Genomic DNA, 22123 nt, shown 5'->3' with positions numbered 1-22123 from the left:
CTGTTTTTCCTTCTCTGTAAATCTGCCTTTACAATAAAAATAGATAAAACAAACAAACAAAAAATCAATAGCATTCCTACACGAAAAACAGTAACTTTGTGAAATTTGCTTTCAGATTTATGAAAGCACATCTGCATTCTGTGTGTATCCTTCTTCAGTTTAATCTATAGTCTGTTTCCATTTTAAATTGTATTTCTATTTTTTTGATTTTGAAAGGTACTTTGATTTTGAAAACTGGTCATTCTGATAAGTTTTTCTCACACTTTAATTTCTATTTATGTTTTATATGCATATTTTGCAAATTAAAAAATTTTAAGTGCACACAACTTTATTTTTATCTAACTGAAAGGTGAAGAGACAGGGAGGGAGGGAGAGAGGTAAAAAGAGAGAGAGAGGGCAAGGGAGAAAGGGAAGAAGCAAGGGAGAGGCAGAGAGAGAGAGAGAGAGAGACTCCCATCTGCTGGTTTACATTCAAATGCCTGCAATAGCCAGGAGGCAGGGACTCAAATTCAGTCTCCCAGGTGGATGGGACGGACACAACTAACTGAGCCATCACTTGCTGCCCACCCCCACATATAGCTGTATTAGTTAGAATCAGAACTCCAACTCAGGTACTCTGAGTGCAGGCATCCCAGGTGGCATCTTCACCACTCCTCAGAAAACTTCCTTTCTCTAATTATTTTATTTGAAGTAGTATACAACTAATCCTACTATTATCTACTGAAATTCACTCAGGCCAGATGGTTGAATTTTTTTCATAAATCTTGATGACTAACTCAAATATGACTTCAAATATGTATCATTCATCACTGTATCTTAGCATGTTTAATCTTATTGTTTTTTTCTGTTACAAATGCTTCATATGTTGTAAATATTGGTGGTGAACTCATATTGAACAATGGGGTCTATCAACAAAAATCCTAAATGAACAATGTCTCTCAAAAACAGTTGTATATTTGCTTCTGTAGATAGCCTGTATTTCCAGGCCAGGAATCCACCCTTTCTTAAATATTACTTGCTTGGCATCATGGCATCAGGATTTCTGAATTACAGAGCTAGAATATACCTAGCCTTTGTACCTTTATGAAGCACACTTATAGAACTAACTTTTCAGAGGAAAAGCTTTCCTCCTCTACCCAGAGTCTAATTAGATATATGAGAGGTTTGCTATAATCCATTTGTGTTAGACTGCATAGCTTTACAAATTTGGTGGTGGGAGTAGAGTGGGGTGCAAAGGCTCAGATTTAAGTCCCAACTTGAAAGGGCTCAAGCTCTTATCTCCAATTTGGACAGCTACATCCTGTCCCTGTGTGTGTATTAAAACTTGAACTGGGACTGGCATGAGGTATAGCAGTGGCACTGGCATCACATATGGGCCCTATTTTTGAGTACTGGCTACCCCACGTCCAATCCAGTTCCCTGCTTACGATCTGGAAGAATAGTGGAGAATTACCAAAATCCTTGGCCCCAGCACCCACATGGGACAACTGGAAGAGACTCCCTGTTCCCTGCTTTGTGTTAGCTTAGCTCTAGCTGTTGTAGCCATTTGGGGAGTGAACCAGTAGATGAATTCTCTCTCTTTGTAACTCTTTCAAATAAAACAAACAAAGATTACAAACAAAAAAAAACTTCTTGAACTATTTAAGAAGCTAGAAGTAACTTCCAATTCACAACATGCTGTATAATATCCAGTACTAGCTCAAGGAACAATGATGCGTTTCAGCTTGTCAAATATTTGTGGATATTTTACAGCAGAAGTTTTTTCAAAAGAATGTAATCTGCCTTATTGCCAGGAGTAGAATTTAATCTCACATTCTTAATACCTTCTAAATTTTCAGAGACGAATTAGTCAAATGGCTAAGAGCAAAAATTGAAGGACGACAAATGTTAAGTATTATATATATTAGTTTTCTTCTGGCTAAAAGTAATTTCTTTCTTAAATTTCCTCTGTATCTAATGTCTTAAGGGACTAACAGTCATAGAAATCACTAAAAGAGGTGCCAAAATATCTTTTGTTAAAGATAATTTATACATTGTAAAATTTTACAAAGATATCTAGATTATTCTTACCTCTGAATTAATAACCTTAATCAGAAAGAAAATGTGATATACCGTCTTCGTTAACAAAGAAAGTTGACGACACCTCTCTAGGTATACTTGTATGGATGGTTCTACCCTTTGCTGTAATTTACTCCAAAACAGAGTGAGTTCCCTAAAAAAAAAGTTTAAAAGATAAGTTGGAGCAGTAATGTAATTATCATGGACAACAGTCCAGTCCAGTCATTGCATCTGAAATTAAAATTGGTTTTGATTCTAACTCTACATGTGGAATAAGTTTAAAGGTCAGATAACAGAGCCTGATTTTCTAATAACCAAATCAAATCAGGACATCACTTAAAATTTTATTAATATTTTCAATGCTGGATAGAGTAGCACTACTTTTTAATAAGAAACTACCTAGCAAGCTTAAGCAAGTTATACAAATGGTGATTTTTGAACCACGTGTGTGTACTAAGAAAGTATAAAACATGTATATATTAAAAATACATAGATGGTATAATGATCTTTAAGAAGCAATGTTTTAGTTTCCAAATTAGATTTAAAATGGAGAAAATATGGTTATTAAATAAAAAAGAACCATGAATAACACAGAACCAGAAGAAATGAATTTGTAGTACACTTAAATAAAAGAACACTTCAAAAGCCCTGAAATTTATTAAAAATGCAACAATATATTTTCATAGAAAATAATCCTATTAATGTATTTTTTCCTCTTATCATTCTTTCTCTCTTTAATCCTCGTGATTAATTTCCATAAAAGTCTTCATCCTCACTTCTGTTGTTTCCATCAGGTGTTCCCTCAACACAGGTCCGTTTCTAGGATTATTTCCTCAGCTTTCTCCTCCAGGTGTTCTGCCCTGTTCACTATGCCCTTGAATATTTGCTGTCTTATTGAATACTGAACCTGTATGACAGCACTTCAGGAATTCATGGAAAATGGAACTAAAAATTTAACTTTTGTGCAAAAATGAAATTCAAGCAACAGCTTTTCTACATATGCATTTTTCCATGAATTTTCTGACAACCCCTGTATATTGAGAACTTCAAATTCTTTCTGTCCACTGCTGATGACTTTCACATATTTGTTGATTAACATTCTATTCTCTCTACTTGGATCTCTTTAGACGCTGTAAGCCAATATCATCATGCACTGCATCGTGGCAGGCCAAATACATGATGATGAGCTCTTATTATACACTGAGGCAGTTTTAGTTTCTGTAAGTACGCTCTAACATGTTCACACACAATGGAATACCTAATGATGTATATTTCTCATGCTTTTCTCAGCACATATCCTGTAAATGACCCACACCCAGACATGAAAAAAATGATTATCTTTCTTCCTAGTTCATTAAAAAGTTTCAGGATGTGATTCTTTGAAAGCAATGTAGCACACTGATTTTAAGTTATCACTGATTTTCATACTCTATTATGCCTAGAAAACTTATTTATCCTTGTTATATACACCTTACTAATTCTTCCACCACAAGCCAACTGCCTTTTTAAAAATCTATAGTCTTGTATGGCATATGCAAATTTTCCTTCATAACAAAGCTCAACTGCTCAAAGATCTTGATAATTATGAACTTCAATTTCTAATTATAAACCATTTATTTCCTTCCATCTTCTATATTCATTTGTGTGTCATGTATCTCTCAGTAAATATTATTAGATGGCAAAATGGTATACAACAAATTTTTGTGTTCCCATTACAATAATAAAACACTGATATTTAAACAAAAACAAGGCTGTCAATCCACCAGAAGTTTTCCATCTTAGTTAACATTAATTTAAGATGGTTGATCTTGAGTTTTTTCATCTAATGGAAGTCAACATCCCTGTTAATTGTATCCTTCCAAAGAATTCTATAATAGCAGCCTTTGCCTACTTGGAAGTGTACCATATAAAGAAACATGCATTGAAGGGAGTAAACTGAAGAAGTTAGTGAAATGGAGGGATTTATTAAAGATAGAAAATGAGCTTTATACAGATAAGTAATAGCATCTAGTTAAGTAGCTAAAAGCACAAAAATATGCTTTGGAAAAATATGCATATAGAATTACTGGTTGCTTATTTATGAAAATATTTTTACGGTGGACTTAGACTGGACAAACCTCTCTTTAATCTTCCAACATTTAAAAGTTTCCTCACAAGATGATCATTTTTGGTGCTTGCTAAACAAGTATGTATCCCTCAAAACTAAAAAGGTTTTGATTTAATATATCAATTGCTTAACAATCAGTTGTATATCACATATGTAAAAATAAACTTTTTGTCTTTGTTAAGGACTTAAAAAGATTTCTTTAAAGTGTCCCTCTGAATTCTCACAGCTTATTCTGTATTATTTAACAAAATTTTCTTCAAAAAGGAAAAGAAACTTACCATGCACAATACATATCTCCTTGTTGGAGCTGACGGGATAAAAATGCAGTGCATAATACAAGAGCACTTTTCTCATCGCCTTCAGATTCTAAGTTACAGATCATTTCTAGTGCATCTTTGCAATCAACCTCTGAAATCTAAAGAAAAAGAAGCATGCCACAAAATGGTTTCATAAACTTTCATCACTATCACTAGCTTAAACAATTTTAAATCATAATTTGTTATTACTGAGAAAAAGGCTGGTCTGCAGTTCAAAAAATATTTTTTTCACAGCCAGTAAAATTACTATAGTAATCCTGGGGATACTGAGAAACCAAGAATAATTTTTAAGAAGATATACTTATTTATATGTAAATAAAATGATTCATATAAGTAATGTCAATTGTAACATTCTCTAGCTATCCAATCAGATTCATGAAACTAAAACAAAAATTTACAATACTTAAAATTCCCAACCCCATTCCTTGACTGAATACACATTAGAATCAGTGGAAAAACACAGAAAATTTTATTGCATGCAACAATAATAGACTGTCATTTCACCTGAGTAAAGAAAATACAATGGGAAACATCTAAGTAGCTAAACGCGTTTTAAAAATGTTAAGTTAATCTCAACTTTCTACCAATATCCCTACTTCACTTTTCATGTAAATTTATTCTATCTTAAAGGCTGAGAAAAATCACGCACCCATATGCATAAATTAGCTAAAGTAATTTGTTACACTTAATGATCCATTTGTATTATTATTTATTCTTTAAAAATTAAAACTTTACTTCCACAAACAAAATTGACCTATAATCTTTACAAGGATAAGTAATAAGTCACAAACCATATTTGACTAAGAGCAAAGGCTGACACTGTTTGATCACATTATCTTTTACTAAAATGTTGTGTTAACTTTGACAATTACCATAACAGTCATACAGAAAATCCATGAAGCTTCTGGGTTTTATTTTTAATTTTTTTATAAGGTGATAATGTAAAAGAAATAAAGGGCCTGGCATGGTGGCCTGGTGGCTCAAGTCCTTGCCTAGCATGTGGCGGGATCCCACATGGGCACCGGTTTGTGTTCCTGGAGCCCTGCTTCCCATCCAGCTCCCTGCTTGTGGACTGGGAAAGCAATCGAGGATGGTCCAAAGCCTTGGGACCCTGCACCTGCCTTGGAGACCCGGAGAAGTTCTGGGCTCCTGACTTCAGACTGGTTCAGCTCCAGTCGTTGTGGCCACTTGGGGAGAGAATCAGCAGACAGAACATGTTCTTCTGTCTCTACTCCTCTCTGTATATCTGACTAATAAAAATAAATAAATCTTTAAAAAAAAGAAAAGAAATAGTGCCAGTTTCTTCATGAATAGCAGCACTGCTAATCCGTAACTTTCCTAACAAATACTACTACAGGTTAGCTGTAATCATTCTGAATTCCATTGTTTTTTTTACTTTGGTATACCTTTGTATACATGAGATATCTTGATAGTGAGACCCAAGAATAAACATAAAATTCATTATGTTTCATATATACTTTACATAATCTCATGATAATCTGATATAATAACTTTAGTGGACCTGTGTTTTGACTACAATTTGACACAGGAAGGCAGCTGCAAAATTTTCAAGTTGTATAATGTTGCCACTTAAAAAAAAAGGCTCAAGCAAATTAAGTTACCCGGAATTAAGATTTCAATGCAGTTTTGGCTTCATAGCCTATGGTCTTTACAGAATTTTACATGCACAAGTATATTGAGGCCCTGCATTGCTAAATATCAATATTTACATGTTCAGGATTAATAAATACTCAGTTGAAAAGTCCACTTTAAATCTGAACAATTTTTGCCATTTTTCCAATATCTAAGCTATTATTCATGAATGCTTACATGGAAGGAAATGTGTACATTATGTAACTTTAAGGAAAGAAATTTGTTTTTAATGACATGATCCTCATTAGTTTATTCTTAATCTTTAATAATGTTTGTATATATGTATAATTACCTGTATTTATGAATACATATTTATATGAATATATATACATACATTCATATATACACACAAATATTCCAGTAACACCATCTGGTATATTCAACATAACAAAACAATTTTTTAGGTGTATTATTAAATAACTTTATGTTACACTTGGAACTCTTCATTTCCAAGAACTGTCACTAAGACGGAATGTAGTCTGGAGGAAGAGTAGCCGAGAAGTATCACTATTCTCCTAAAACTTCATTGTGAAATTTGCTTACTCTTCTATGAATAAAATAACTTAAAAAAAAAGTTAGGCTCTTCCTGAAATTATTGTTATTGGGGTCCATCCAGTTTATTAAATTACTCTAAGAAAGCAAACAATTTTAATTATTTTTGCTAATTTCTTGTTAGCTGTGAAAGGTAATATTATAAAATATTTTTCAATTATCTGGCACCTTTTACAAAAATAGTCATTGATTTATTAATGCAGTAATATCTTATAGCAACACCTATTGAGAGATGTTTAGGTATTATAAATATTTATGGGTGGGTACACTTATTTTGAATAATAGCCAGTATTTGAAATATAAATAAAACAAATGACTTGATTTATTTAAGTATTTAAACTAACAAAGACTCTGACCTGGAATTAAATGATATTTAGTTAAAGACAAGGGAAGGAAAATTGAAACATTTAAACTTACAAATGGAAGAACTGAAATTGCGAAAATATAGCCATTAATAGACAAATCTTGAAATCAGAAACTGTACGAATCAGAAATTATTAATATTTCTGCGGACTATTTTCTCACTTCAAAGAACCAACAAAAATTTAAGTATCAGAAAATGTACAAGTCTGAATAAACGAGTTAATTAAGATGATCTATTAAATATTCTGCCTCTGTAAGGCATAAAATACATTTCAGAAATGTAAGTAATCTTTGTTTTAATATTACTCTCTATCCCAATATTCAAAAATATTTTTTATGTACTGTTATCAACTGTACAATTATCAACAGTTCAGTTATCAACTGTATAATTATCAACAGTTATCAACAGTACATTCAAAACATATGGGCTGAAATCACATTTCAGAAACACTTTCAAGAACATTTTATTGGCTTATCAAAATATTACTGCTTTCCATATAGAAAAGCACTTAAATGGAAAGTTTATCACAACTAAGAAAATATAAAAGCATTAAACTATATATGCTATTTTTTTAAATCACAGATTAACAAATATTTAAAAGACCAATTATCCTTGACCTTAGGAAAGAAGAAATTTCATATAACACTTTAGGGAGGATAAATTGCTATAATCTTATCTGATTATAGTTTGGCTCTATTAATCAAATTAAAATGTATACTTTTCATGATTCATCAATTCCACTTTCAGAAAATTACTCCCTCTCAGCACACTCCCTATAAAGATGCAAAGATGTATGTACAGACCACAATCTAAGAGCCACTAGTCTGCTTAAAGATAAATACAAATCTATACTACGGCTATGTAGTGAAAAAAAATGAGGCTGACATACGGAATAATAAAAAACGCCAGCAACGGGTGGATGTGGTAAGTGAATGGCAGCCAGAATATTTCAAAATTTGAATATATACATTAAAATATATGCATATACAGAAAGTATATGTGTCAAGGGGAATGCTAAATCGGGAAATGATGATTATAGAGAGAAAGGATAGGAAGTTCTATTTTTTAAATTTGGAAATTGAAAATAAAACCAACAGCAGTACCTGTTCTGAAAACTACATCCTTATTACCAATACCAGAATCAAGACCAAATATCCTTCTTTCCCAGGGAATCTAAATAAATACTTCCCTTTCCCAGCTCCATTCCTCTGTCACCTAAAAATGAGCTCTGATTTCCATCAAATTGAATTTATACTGAGAAATAGTCAACCCCTTTCCACGGGCTTAAACAGGCAAGGCATTTCTTGGAAGGACCATCTATCTAGGCTGTGACTGATTGCTTCTACGAAGTCTATTCTCATCATCCTCACTTAATGGCCTACAGGTTTTCTTCTGCTCAGGAAATCATTTGGTCTGGCCCTGATGAGGTAATTGTAGGTGGGATTCCGAATTTCCGAACTCATCAAATCTATAGCAAGATAATTTTTTTAAATTATTTTTTTATTGGAAAGGCGGATATACAGAGAGGAGAGACAGAGAGGAAGATCTTCCGTCCCATGATTCACTCCCCAAGTGAGCGCAACGGCTGATGCTATGCCAATCCGAAGCCAGGAGCCTCTTCCGGGTCTCCCACGCGGGTGCAGGGTCCCAAAGCTTTGGGCCGTCCTCGACTGCTTTCCTGGGCCACAGGCAGGGAGCTGGAAGGGAAGCAGGGCTGCCGGGACACGAACCGGCGCCCATATGGGATCCCGGGCGTGCAAGGCGAGGACCTTTAACCACTTGCGCCACCGCGCCGGGCCCAACAAGATAATTTTTAAATTGATAATTTTATATGGCTCACAAATGATATAATAAATATCCGAATGGTCTTTGGTACAAAAACTGCTCCCTACTCCTGTATGGATAGATGAGAAAAACTTCTCAAATTCTTACAACTAAACAAAAGTAAAGTAAATGAAGGAGTTATGGGAGTGTAGGAATGAGAACACTCTCCTGAAGCAGGTAACAGTGCAAAGGCTGCAAATGACCCGAATTCCTTTTCTCTGTGGCAGAAAACAACAGACCTTGATGATAATCCCACCTCAGAGGAAACAATGAAGGAAGTTTCTAAAATGTTACAGAAGCAGAAGAGTAACCAAATACAATCTCTAAGCAAAAAAGTGACTTCTTGGCAAGGAATAGACAGACTTAACACATAATCAAAACCTGTATTGTGCCTTGTAATTTATTATTATTATTTTTAACCATTGGGACAGAATATACACAAATTTTAATGAAACCTGACTAAAAACATACATAGTCTTCATTTCATCTGATTAACAGGAACAAAACTTATTTCATATGATACTTGAGTCAACCAGGGTTCTCAAAGAAAATTATCCTGAAGTCTTCCAGAGCTGGCTGGGCCATTACTGCTTAACTCTATAACTAAACCACAAAGCACTTTAGGCTACCCAAAACCCAACTCTTACAGCTTCCTACTAAAAAGTTTGCTTTTTTAGAGCACATCGTATATGGTTACATAATTCAACCTTTCACACCAACAAAGCATTCACCACTTAATAAAAATGTCACTTATTGGGCCCAGCGGTGTGGCCTAGTGGCTAAAGACCTTGCCTTGAACGCACTGGGATCCCATATGGGCGCTGGTTTTAATCCCAGCAGCTCCACTTCCCATCCAGCTCCCTGCTTGTGGCCTGGGAAAGCACTTAAGGACAGCCCAAAGCCTTGGGACTCTGCACCCGTGTGGGAGACCCAGGGGAGCTCCTGGCTCCTGGCTTTGGATTAGCTCAGCTGCAGCCATTGCACTCACTTGAGGAGTGAATCATCAGATGGAAGATCTTCCTCTCTGTCTCTCCTGCTCTCTGTATATCTGACTTTCCAATAAATAAATAAATCTTTAAAAAAAAGTCACTTATTTCTAAGGTTACAAGAAGAAATATTACACATTTGCCAATTACTTCATCTAGTTATTGTGAATAAGAAAACTTCAGCCTTTTATTTTGCCCTTGTATAGCAATTTAAAAAGTCAACTGTCAATAGCAATTTAAAAATTCCATAAATTAGTCAGTGTCTGAATTAATGGTTTAAAGTGTTTCAGGCTAGAAACAGCCTGACATATTTCTTCTCAGGATTCTAAATATCCCAACTATATCACTGGTTTATTTCTATGTTGGCACACACTATATCCCCTAGTTCATTTTGTATTCACAAAAAAATCAATCATCATACATTTACAATCTGCAGCCTTATATGGGCATTCAGCTTTCTGTATGACTTTTATTGTCTATTCAGAGAACCACACATACTCTGACGTCCTTTGTGTCATATCTCCGCCTTTCCCTTCACATAAGCTTACATCTGTTTCACAATCCTGTTGTTCTCCTTTCCCGTTGTTGTAGTATCAACAAATGCACATTACACATGTAAGTTAGTTGCAAATATTTAGCACCCAAATTAGTTTCTTCTATTTGAATTCTTTAAAATCAAGTTGCTACACATGAATAACTTCTAATTTTTTTGTCTCTAACTTCACTTTGAAATTGTGGGATCTCCAAAATTGCAAAACCCCCATTTTGACCAAAACTCTCCAATTTTGTAGTCATAAATAACAAAAATGTACAAATACTTTTTTTTTTGCCAAATCAGAAGTAGTGTTTTGCAATAAAGTTTCATATTAAATATGCAAATCAAAACACTAAAAATGATACATTTTTATACAGAAAATTATTCTTATATACATTCTACAGAGAAAAATTCTATATAGTTTTCTAGGAATATTTTGGCTATTACTAAAGTTAGTCTTTAAAAATATCTATATGCTACTAAACAGCACACCATCACCATTTATTTCCACCATATTTAGTTAAACCATTTAAAACCCACATCATTTAAAATAGAAAACAGGTCAAGTCAATTTACATACAATTCTGAAAGCTGCTTAAAATCTAGTTATCAGAAGACTATCTAGAGGAATATGGAAAATGTAGGATGGACAAAATGGTCCATTTCATTAACTGAAGTTATTGGAAATTAGACATTCCAATCTTGTGAAAAACCAAGTTCCACATTTTTCAAAGTAATTAAGAAGAAAAAATAGGTACTCACCTCTTCAATTAATTTTTCATTTGGTGATGATGTACAAAGACAGACAAGGTAAGTTTGCTTAAAACTACCTTTTGTACCAATTTCTGGATGGTCAGAACACAGCTTTGCTAGAGCAGTTGCTTGACTTAACTGATTTGTTTTGATTAGATGTTTAATTCTCATATCCAACAAGATGGGACCCTCAAAAGCTAAAAATTCATTCGCTTTAAAAAACAAGACATAATAAATTATTAACATTTTGTAACAATTCATTTGCAATACAAACACTTATAAAGACGATTCTTTTTAGATACAGGAAATAGTATTCTCTTTTCTTCAATTTTTTCCTACTGCCAGTAAAACTGTCACCAAAATACTTGCCTTGCAAGCAAGAGAAATTACTTTGCATTAACTATTTTTGTCCCTTCTAGTAACATTTAGAATAAGCTGAATAAATTCTGTAATGGTTTAAATCCTAATAGTGTTATTATTATCATATTGATAGTATCCATATAATGTGTAATGTTTGGGTGTTACACTGGCGATCACAAAAAGATGCTTCAATATTCTAAAAGAAGAAATTCAACTAATATTTCATTTAATATTTATATTACTTTTTATTTTACAATGTGCAGTCTACATTAAAAAATAGATGTTTCAGATCAGATGGTTTATTTAAAACAATTTAGTCGATATTTTTATTTTACAATGTGCAGTCTACATTTTAAAAATAGATGTTTTGGAAGAAAATAGATATAACAAAATCTCTACAAAATCACAAAGGGGAAAAATCTGCCAAAGGAAAATTTAAAACTTCCTTGAGTTTGTATTATTTTTAAAACTTCAATCAGTAAATTTCAACATTAGCTTAATATGTGGCAAATTTCTACTCTCTTAACTTTGAATTTCCTAGTGTCTTTTTTGCTCATCTACAAACAATAATTAATTATTCTGTATTTACATTTGAGGATTTGTTCTAATAGTGAGTTAAACTTTTCCTTAAGTTTTCTTTACCAGAAAGAAAACCATGCTTGAACATTTACTTGATGAAAGTTATCCTGAAATGTTCCTATAAATAAAGTACAATTTCTCTGCTTGTGAATAGACTGGAAAATACAACTAATGAACAGTTTACTGGGTAGTCTGTTTCCTTTTCATATCTATTTTTTAAATATATATCTAATTGCACTCCACTCTGACTCCTCAATGTTAAAACTATCAATACATAAATGATATAACACAAGACATCAATTTCATCTTTGCCCTGAAGTCTAAACCTCTACTTGCTACCCTCTACTCTAAAAGTTAGAATAAATCAAAACTGTAAAGACTGAATAGAAATAAATAAAATCAAGTGTCAATTTTGATGCCTTCCTGAGATAAATGGCACTTTATTTTTATATCACAGAATTCTATTAAGACAATTCTATTGCAAATACATTTTCAAAGTTTTGCTTATTGTAAAAGCAATGGTCTGTGAGGTTTTCTGAAAGACTTGAGAAAACCAAAGTCATTTTCCTACAAAGCTATTTTTGGTTATAAACAATTGATTGTCTTAAAAAATGAAAAAGCTGATTGTCTCTTAATACAATCATTTTCCCAAAAGGAAACACTGGAAAAATAAATTATGGGAAACTAAATATTTAACAAAAAATCATAATTAGACTCCAAAGAGCATAGCAAAGAAATAACTTAAAGGTGATAAAGATACAATAAAGCTAATGGTATTTATAATAGGTCAGCCTCACATAGTCTCTAAAAATCTCAGAAAGCAGTATGTAAGTTAGAATAACAAAATGTGTAAAATAATTTCTGTACCAAAACGTATGTAAAAGAATACACATTAATATTAAACTTTCAAAAACTGTTTTTCAAAATGTGGCAAAATGAATCTCAAATACAGAATAGAGCAAAAGGGATTTTATAATTATTTTGTCCATCTCCATCATTTGACAGATGAGTAAACTGAGGCTCACAGAAGGCAAGTGGCTTCTTAGAATCACATAGTCAGTTAATGACACAAAGAGGACTGAAATATATTTTCTCACGTCTAGCTTTATGCAATGTGGGGCCAGAAAAATGTATGCTCATATTTGACTTCTATGTCTGCTTCTATTTAAAATAGTACTTTGTGTTAATAAAGAAGTGTGAAATAGCATTAGCCTTTAAAGTAAAACATGATTAAAATGGATCATAAGTAGACTTTATTATTTAGTTCACTGTCACTGTAACTCACTTCTTTGCACACTTTCCTTTCTTTTTCTCCTCCATTGCATTTCTTTTTCCCACTCTTGTGCACATTTCTATACTCTCTCCCATCAAGGAAATGTTTTCCTGATAGTTTCAATATTGTAATGACTGTTTTACTGCTTACCACACTTAAGGAAAACATTTTATCATCATTACTATCCTTTATTACTATTACTGTCCATCAAATTTTAGTTCCCAGTTTACTTTTTCACTTTAACCCCACCCAAGTGTAACATATTCAAACTTCGATTCATATGTAGTCTTTTTATGTATTGCATTTTTACAGACTTCAACAACAAAAAAAGGTTTTACTACATTTGAACCATCAAGAGAACTAGATGGCAATGTAATGAATGGCTTACAACTAGGTCAATTTAAGTAAAAAAAAAAATAGCCTTTATCTCATAAAATGACACTGATACAATATTAGAAAATACTGTGGGTCAGTGTTGAGGATCGGTTGTGATGCCAACATTCCCTGGGGATATTTGCATCCTAGCTTCTCCATTTCTGGTCCAGTTCTATAACTTGTCTGAGTTCTCCATATCTCTCTCTCTACTCAGTTATCAAGACAGAAACTAAATCAGCCTTTAAAACACTCCCCCCATGCATGCATCACCCACATCCAATGAATCATCTAGTTCAGTCATTTCTAACACCTAAATACTCAGTTTCATTCACTTTTTTCATTTCGACTTACTAACACTGTTCCCAATCCCATCATCCCAAATCATTAATCAGTATGCTACTCATCTCCATCTATTCTTACTGCCTCTATGACTTGTCCACTTGGAACCAATGTGCTTTCTTAATAAAATACATATCTCATGGTCTTTTCTGTTTAAGAAAACAAAAAGCAAGCAAACAAACAAAAAACAACCCCGCTAGTACTTTCCCTCACTTTCAAAAGGTAAATTCCAAATTTATCAAACGGACTATCTAGAGGTCCATTATTTCTTTCTTTCAATGATATAATTTGTATTGTCTTAAAAATAATTCAGAAGTAAGGCAAGAAATAAGTCATCCAAATGAAAAAGCCAAAAGTAAACTCATGTTGTAGCAGATTACATGATCTTACATAGCACATCCTAGAGATTCACTTTAAAAACTGCTAGATTAATTAACAAATTCAGCAAAGTTGTAGGATATAGAAATTAACATACAAATATAAACTTCATTTCTAAATATTGACAACAGAAAATCTAAGAAGAAAGCAAATACATTTATAATGATATCATAAAAAATACTTAGGAATTAATCTGGCTATAGTGGTAAAAGTCTGGGCACACTGAAGACAACAAAACATTGCTTAAAGAAATGAAAGCAGACGGGGTGCTGAGGTGACTCAACAAGCTCATTCTCTGTATCCCATATGGGTGTTGGTTCTATTCTTTGCTGCTCTATTTCTGATCCAGCTCCCTGCTTGTGGATTGGGAAAGCAGTAGAGGATGGCTCAAGCTGTTGGGACCCAATTATGTGGGAGACCTGACTTTGGACTGGCTTAGCTTTGGCCGTTGGGGCCATTTAGAGAATAATGGATGGAAAATCTCTCTCTCCTCAAGTAAAAATGAATAAATCTTAAAAAAAAAAAGACAAAAATAGACGTTCTGTGTAAAAGTCCATCTTACACAAAGCAATCTATACTCAATGCAACTCCTACCAAAATAGCAATAATAATTTGTGCAAAAGCAGAAATACTCATCCTAAAACTTATCCGGAATTTCAAGGGCCCTGATTTTCCCAATTCATCTTAACAAAGAGCAACAAAGTAAAAAAATTCATGCCTCCTAATCACAAAACACACTAGAAAACTAGAGTAATAAAAAAAATATGATATTGCTATAAAGAAAAATACATATATCATTGTAATAGAAGCAAGTCCAGAAATAAACCCTAACATACATGATGTTTAACAAGTAGGCCAAATGGGGAAAATTAGTTTCTTCAGCAAGTGTTGCTGAAAAAGAGTATCTCCATGTAACTGAATGCAATCAGGCCCTATCTATTCTATACACAAAAATTAACTCAAACTGGATTAGAAACACAAACCTAAGATTACTAAGAGAAAAGCTTCATGATAACAGACTTGACAATAACATCTTTGTTATGACATCAAAATATAGGGAACAAATGCAAAATTAGACAAATGAGACCTAATCAACTTGAAAACCTTAATGCATCCAAGAGCATAACAGAATAAAACAGCAACTTATGGAATGAGAGGAAAATACATGCAAATCATGTATCTGATTAGGGGTTAATATACACACTAGGAAAGGAACATCTACAACTCAAGACACAAAAAGTCAAATGCTTAGATTTTAGAAATGGGCAAAACTTTGAAAGATATTTCTCAAAAGATGATGAACACAAAACAGTCAACATTATACAAAACATCACAAATCACTAGAAAATTGCAAATGAAAATGACAGTGAGATACCATTACGCATCCATTAGTATGATTACTAAAAACCATAAAATATTGGTGGAGATGTGCAGAAGGCACAACTATTATGCACTGTTAATGGAATTATAAAACAGTATCATTTACAGGATATTTCAAGAAGGATATCATAGATGTTACAATGGCTTTTTTAAAGAAAGGAAAGTAGGCCATGGACAAAAACGCACTGTGAATATCAGGAATCTGGTAATAATCCATGTACAATAAAACTGAAGTTAAACCAAAGATGATTCCTAGCTCAACAATGTATATTTTAAATCATTCTTTGTAAAAGTTGGGGTCATACATTCATAGTTAATTATAAAGTTACCAGGATGTAATTAATATTAACCAAATACATGAGGCTTAATGTATAAGGGAGAAACACTTTTCTAAGTTCATTGCTATTAAGTTCTATCAGCTTGCTTCAATACAGAATCCACAAGATTCTAAGAGTTACACTTAATTACAAGGTAACTTTGGGAATGAAAGAGATGAAGATAGTAAAAACTTTCTAAATATAAGCACAAACAGAAAAAAAACGGGTTATGAAAATTATATTGCTGTTTTCAACATAATGCACAAGGTACTAAACTTCTTAGTGTATTTTTATAAGAAATGTATTACCACAAAAAATTGAAATTATATTTAAGTCTAGGTTCCCTTGTTATCTTTTCAGAACTCTCTAGACAGACAAGCAAAGACACACACATAAAAGAAACATAAGAAAAGTATCAACAGTGAGAAAGAATTAGAGATTTGCTACCTGATAGCAAAATGCAGTTCTATGTAATCAGAACTGGTCACCTCCTATTTAAGCAGTATTAATTATTACTAGTTCTCTCTTCATACCTCTTTTCTCTTTAAAATAATACTTTTATGTAAATGAGTATTTACCTAAGATAGCAATTATCCCATGTCCACTTTCAAATGCAAAATTTCTTACTGAAATAAATGCCTGCTGCCCCACAAAATTCAGAATGATTTACATAATACGGGAAAATCTAGTTTTCAAAAACAAAGGGTTCCAATGGGTGGGGGTAAATTACAGGGCACAAAATTCATATTAGGATTAGCAAGCCTATAAAAATGTGATTAAGGCAGAGGGGAAAGTGTCTAAAAAAATGATAAAAGAAGAGCTTTCTTCTTCAGAGTTTCAGATCTTATAATGGCACAAATAAAAGAAGGAAAAGTAGGCCAGACTAAAAACATACTTTGAATGTCTGAAATGCGGCAATAATTCATGCAAAATATAAGTAAAGTTAAGCCCAAAGACAAAACGTGGCTAATCAAAACTGCTGAAAACAGTAAAACAGGGGCCTGGCAGTGTGGCCTAGCGCTGAAGCCTTGCCTTGAACACACTGGGATCCCATATGAGCGCCGGTTCTAATCCCGGCAGCTCCATTTCCCATCCAGCTCCCTGCTTGTGGCCTGGGAAAGCAGTCGAGGACAGCCCAAAGCCTTGGGACTCTGCACCCGTGTGGGATACCCCGAAGAAGTTCCGGGATCCTGGCTTCAGATTGGCATAGCATCGGCCATTGTGATCACTTGGGGAGTGAATCATTAGATGGAAGACCTTCCTTTCTGTCTCTCCTCTTCTTCTCTGTATATCTGACTTTCCAATAAATAAATAATAATAAAAAAAAGAGAACAGTAAAACTGAAGAACGCAGGACATTCCTTGAGAAAGGCCTGGTGCTTTGGCTTCACTACATGTAACATACAATGTCAGAGAAATGGAAAAGTCTTCTACTCTGATGATGACCCTGGTAACCTTACTGGGATTTAATAGAATAAAACAGTAACAGACTAAGTAGAAAAAATAATTTTCAAAATGAGAGTAATGGCACATTTTGTAAAATTGCAGAAAGAGGACAAGATACGATTCTAGATAAGACTCAAGATTAATTATGATGAAATGATGGCTTGTGAATGTTCAGAGAAAGATGAGAGCAACTGGTAAGAATCAAGACAGGCTCACTATGATAAATTAGGTTCTGCCTATCACAGATTATCTCAAAATGGATTACAGAACCAAATGTAAACTGTGAAACTATAAAATCTCCGGGAAAAAATTGTATATGGCACCGGTTCTGGTGATGAATTTCAGATAGAACAACAAAAATAAATTCCAAGAAAGAAAAAAATGATAGAGTAAACTTTATTAAGCTGCAAAACTTCCACTTCTTAGCCACCATTAAAAGAAGCCACAAATAAAACAGATATGCTAAATACACACGATTTGCTACACACATACTTGATAAAGAACTTGTATCTAAAATACACAAACTACAGTTACACAATAGAAAACAACTAAACAACAGGTCAATGATCTAAACAGGTACTTCACCAAAGACTGCAGATGGCAAAACATGTGTGGAAAGATAGTCTGATGCTATTTCAGAAATGTGATGTGTATCACTACACATCTATTGGTATGGTTAAAATTCAAAAAACAATAATACCAACAGTAACAGGAATTACCATTCATAGCTCAAGTGAATATGAAACCATATACAGGCACACTAGGTTTGATTCGCTCAATAAATGGTCAATGGTGGGAGAAGACAATTCTGAAAAGTCTACACTCTGTATGGTTTCAACTGTGTAACACTCTGCTGAATTAGGTCACAAATAAGCAAGGGGAGGAGGTAGAATGACCTCTGTGGTAATGGACAGTGCTGGAGACATCACAACAAACTCAGTTTAAAACAGATAAAACTATATACATATAGAAATATTTGTAGATTCAAGTATACACAACAAATGTTAGTATATAACATTTACTTTCCTACTCTGCACTCAGAGGTCCTAGCAGCAATAAGACACCAGTGACCATGCCTTGCTTTCTAACACAACTATTTAATAAAATGAAATGTACAAGATAATAAATATGTCTGGAACATCTTGTAGTGCCAGAGAAGCAAGGAAGTGCTCAAATAAAAACCAAATTCCACTATGAGAAGATTACAACAAGGGAACTGAGGAAAACTGGAAGAGTTTACACAGCACTTAGTAAGTCATCTGAAATGCCCATATTCCATACTGAACACCTGGTGTTAAGCCACAACTCTACTTCCAAGTCCAGCTTTCTGCTAATGTGCACCCCACCAAACAGATGATGGCGTAAATACTTGGGAGTCTGCCAACCATCCGGGAAAAAGACTGAGTCACAGAAACCCAGTTTAAGCCTAGACTAACCCTGGCTGTTGTAGACATTTAGGGAGAGAACCAGAGGATGTAAAATGTTTTTCTTTATAGCTGCCTGCATGTCTATGTATCTCTATATTTCAAACAACAGAAAAATAAAAAACAATTTTAAAGTTGGATCAGGAGTTAACTGAAACAATCACAAAAGCCAAAGCTAGAATGATCTGAGTAAGAAAACAGAGCAGAATCAGACTATGATCAAACTACTCATGGGGCCCAGCACAGTAGCCTAGTGGTTAAAGTCCTTGCCTTACATGTACCAGAATCCCATATGCGTTTTGGTACTAATCCCAGCAGCTCCACTTCCCATCCAGCTCCCTGCTTGTGGCCTGGGAAAGCAGTTGAGAACATCCCAAAGCTTTGGGACCCTGTACCCACATGGGAGACCCAGAAGAAGCTCCTGGCTCCTGGCTTTGGGTAGGTTTGGCTCTGGCTGTTGTGGCCACTTGGGGAGTGAATCATCAGACAAAAGAACTTCCACTCAGTATATCCGACTTTCCAATATTATAAATAAATAAATCTTTTTAAAAAAACTACTCATGAATCTTTATTAATATGCATTAAATGAGTAAATGGTGAAGAGATAAATCTATGTAGAATTCCAAATAATTAATGTAGACACTGCTCCCTCAAATGAAGTAGAATCTAACTTTCTGTCTCTTATGACCTGAATATTTTAACTTATTTTATCAAAGAAACCTTAGATACACTGGGAAAAAACAAGTCTGCAGAGGAGAAAAGAGGGCACTACACCTCAGGTAGGTGATCAAAGTTCATATCAATAGCAAGTCATGTTGATAATATACACCCCTTGTATGAAATGATGAGAATGGCATTTTACTTCCGTGATGTTCCTCCCAATACCCATATCCCAGTCTAATCAACAGCATAACATCAGTAAAATCCCAAATCAGGGATATTCTACAAAATACCTGACCAGTACGTCTCAAAACTGTCAAGGTCATCAAAAACAAGGAAAGTCTGAAAAACTGTCACAGCCAAGAGGAGCCTAAGGAGACATGACGACTAAATGTAATGTGGTATCCTGGATGGCTCCTGGAACAGAAAAAGGACATTAGGTAAAAAGTAAGGAAACCTGAATAAAGTATGGACTCTAGTTAATACAAAGTAAAACTATAGGTTTATTAATGGTGACAAACATAGCATACTAATGGATTATGTTAATAATGGAAACTGAGTGTGAGGTATATGGAAATTTCTCAATTTTTTTTTCCTGTAAATCTAAACCTATTCTAAAATAAGTGTTTTTAAAAATAATAAAGTCAGTCAAACTAACCTTAGTACTAGATCATTTTTATTTAAGAGGAATTGAACCAAACACCTGCTATGTTTTTTCATAGCATCTTCACAGAAGACAAATAGAATTGTGAGGCAGACATACATATATTTGATTAAACAATGATAAAGAGTATGGACAAAAGAACTGAGCACAATAAAAAAATCTGCTGTAAGAACCCCACAGATTCCATTTCTGGATAGAACTGTTTCATGCTTATGATCAAAAGGATCTGGATTTCTAGGTATATGCTAGTAAGGTCAACCAACGAGAAGCTAAGGATAACAAAATTGTGACTCAGAAGGATCTTTACAAGTTAAGGAAATAGAATGAGTCAGACATAGGAAATTAACAGAAAAAAATTATACTAAAAAAAGTACAAAACCCTACATTGGGGTTGGCATGGTAGCTAAGTGAGTTAAGCCTAAGCCTACAGCACCAGTATCCCATATGGCTACCAGTTCTAGTTCCAGCTGCTCCACTTTCAATCTAGCTTCCTGTTTATGGCCTGGGAGAGCAGTGGAGAATGGGTCAAACCTTTGGGCCCACTCATCTATGTGGGAGACCTTATGAAGCTCAACTGGTTCAGCTAAGCCTTTGTGGCCATTCGGGGAGTGAGCCAGTGGATGGAGATCCCTGTCTCTTCTTCTCTATAACTCTGTCTTCCTAACAAGATTAATTGCATTCACTCACACACACACACACACGAAATACAAAATTTAAAAGCAGCCATTATTTAAAAGTTACGTAGTAGGTGCATGTAACTTTTAATAACCTCACTGAGTTTCAAGAAAGAAGTAGCTTTCCAAAGTGGTAGTTATCTTTTGTCATATTACTTGAAGTATAAATTGTTAGGATGAAAGTAGTAAGAGTGTCACTTCTCTAACCAATCTTATTTTAAAGCCATGCCTAGGAAACCTTATAATTCACAGGGGAAAAAACACAACTAAGTACAAACATGGTGGTCTTTTCAAGATCTCCATTGTTACAGAGTAAAACATGGATTTACAGTTTGCATTCCTGTAAGGAGAGCACTAGATCTAGGCAAATGAAAATTGTACGAATGGTGAATGTGATTTTCACAATGAAGATTTCCTAACAGCATAGTAAAAATGGATTTCACTACAGTAACCCTTTCTCTACTGATTTTATTTATTAGTGAGTCAAAATTATATTAAAATAGTAAACAGTGATTTTCTAATACAGAGATTATGAATAAGGGCAGAAATAATATGAAAGCATGGCTAAAGTTTCTATGATACTCAAAACTATCTACTTGACTTATATTAGCTTAGTTAGGAGAAATATTAATTCTAGGATGCTGAAACTTTCAAGTGAAGTAGCATCTTTAATTTTGAATTGTCTTCCCTTGTTCACCAAAGTCAAAGAGCCTTTCTTGGGTTAGCCGAGTTTCAGAGAGCTCACGTGGCCAACTTAAAAAAATGAGAACTAACACAGTTTAGGACTAGGTAGATTTATACACTGCCCAACACAATACTACATCAAAATTATAAAGTCTTCACTATAAACTAGCATATGAATACATGCTATTTATTATCTTTGATCTTGCTTTTCTCTTCAGAATTGCTGCAAGTTTTGGTAAGGTATATCCAAATGGGCTAGATAACAAATGTAAGAGCGAAACAGTACACAACCTTGCACTGTTAAATTAAAAAATATAAATTAGCATGTTAGTGCAAAAAGTTAATTCCTTCAGCTTTTTCAGTGTATAAACATATACTTCTGATTTATGTAATTGCTATTCAGACAGTCCTTTTAAATAACA

General features: G+C 33.8%; 1 protein-coding gene across 5 annotated transcripts in view; it reads right to left on the bottom strand.

Annotated features, from left to right (window-relative positions):
• Positions 1–22123, bottom strand: part of ZNF292 (zinc finger protein 292) — an 81384-nt gene that overhangs the window by 12849 nt on the left and 46412 nt on the right. For 2 of the 5 annotated variants that reach the window (XM_040983734.1, XM_040983737.1), the window contains 3 exons: positions 11159–11361; positions 4444–4580; positions 2071–2212 (listed from right to left, as the gene is read on the bottom strand). In XM_040983734.1, the coding sequence (XP_040839668.1) occupies positions 2071–2212; positions 4444–4580; positions 11159–11361 (482 nt within the window). Of the gene's footprint in view, positions 1–2070; positions 2213–4443; positions 4581–11158; positions 11362–19972; positions 20097–22123 lie in introns of those variants that run through there. The other 3 variants (XM_040983736.1, XM_040983735.1, XM_040983738.1) reach the window with 3 other exon arrangements.

The sequence above is a fragment of the Ochotona curzoniae genome, unplaced genomic scaffold (genome assembly GCF_017591425.1).
Source record: "Ochotona curzoniae isolate NIBS_2020 unplaced genomic scaffold, NIBS_Ocur_1.0 contig_3819, whole genome shotgun sequence".
NCBI classification, from domain to species: domain Eukaryota; kingdom Metazoa; phylum Chordata; class Mammalia; order Lagomorpha; family Ochotonidae; genus Ochotona; species Ochotona curzoniae.
Note: the sequence above shows the minus strand (reverse complement) of the source record. Positions and strands in the feature narration are given on the sequence as shown.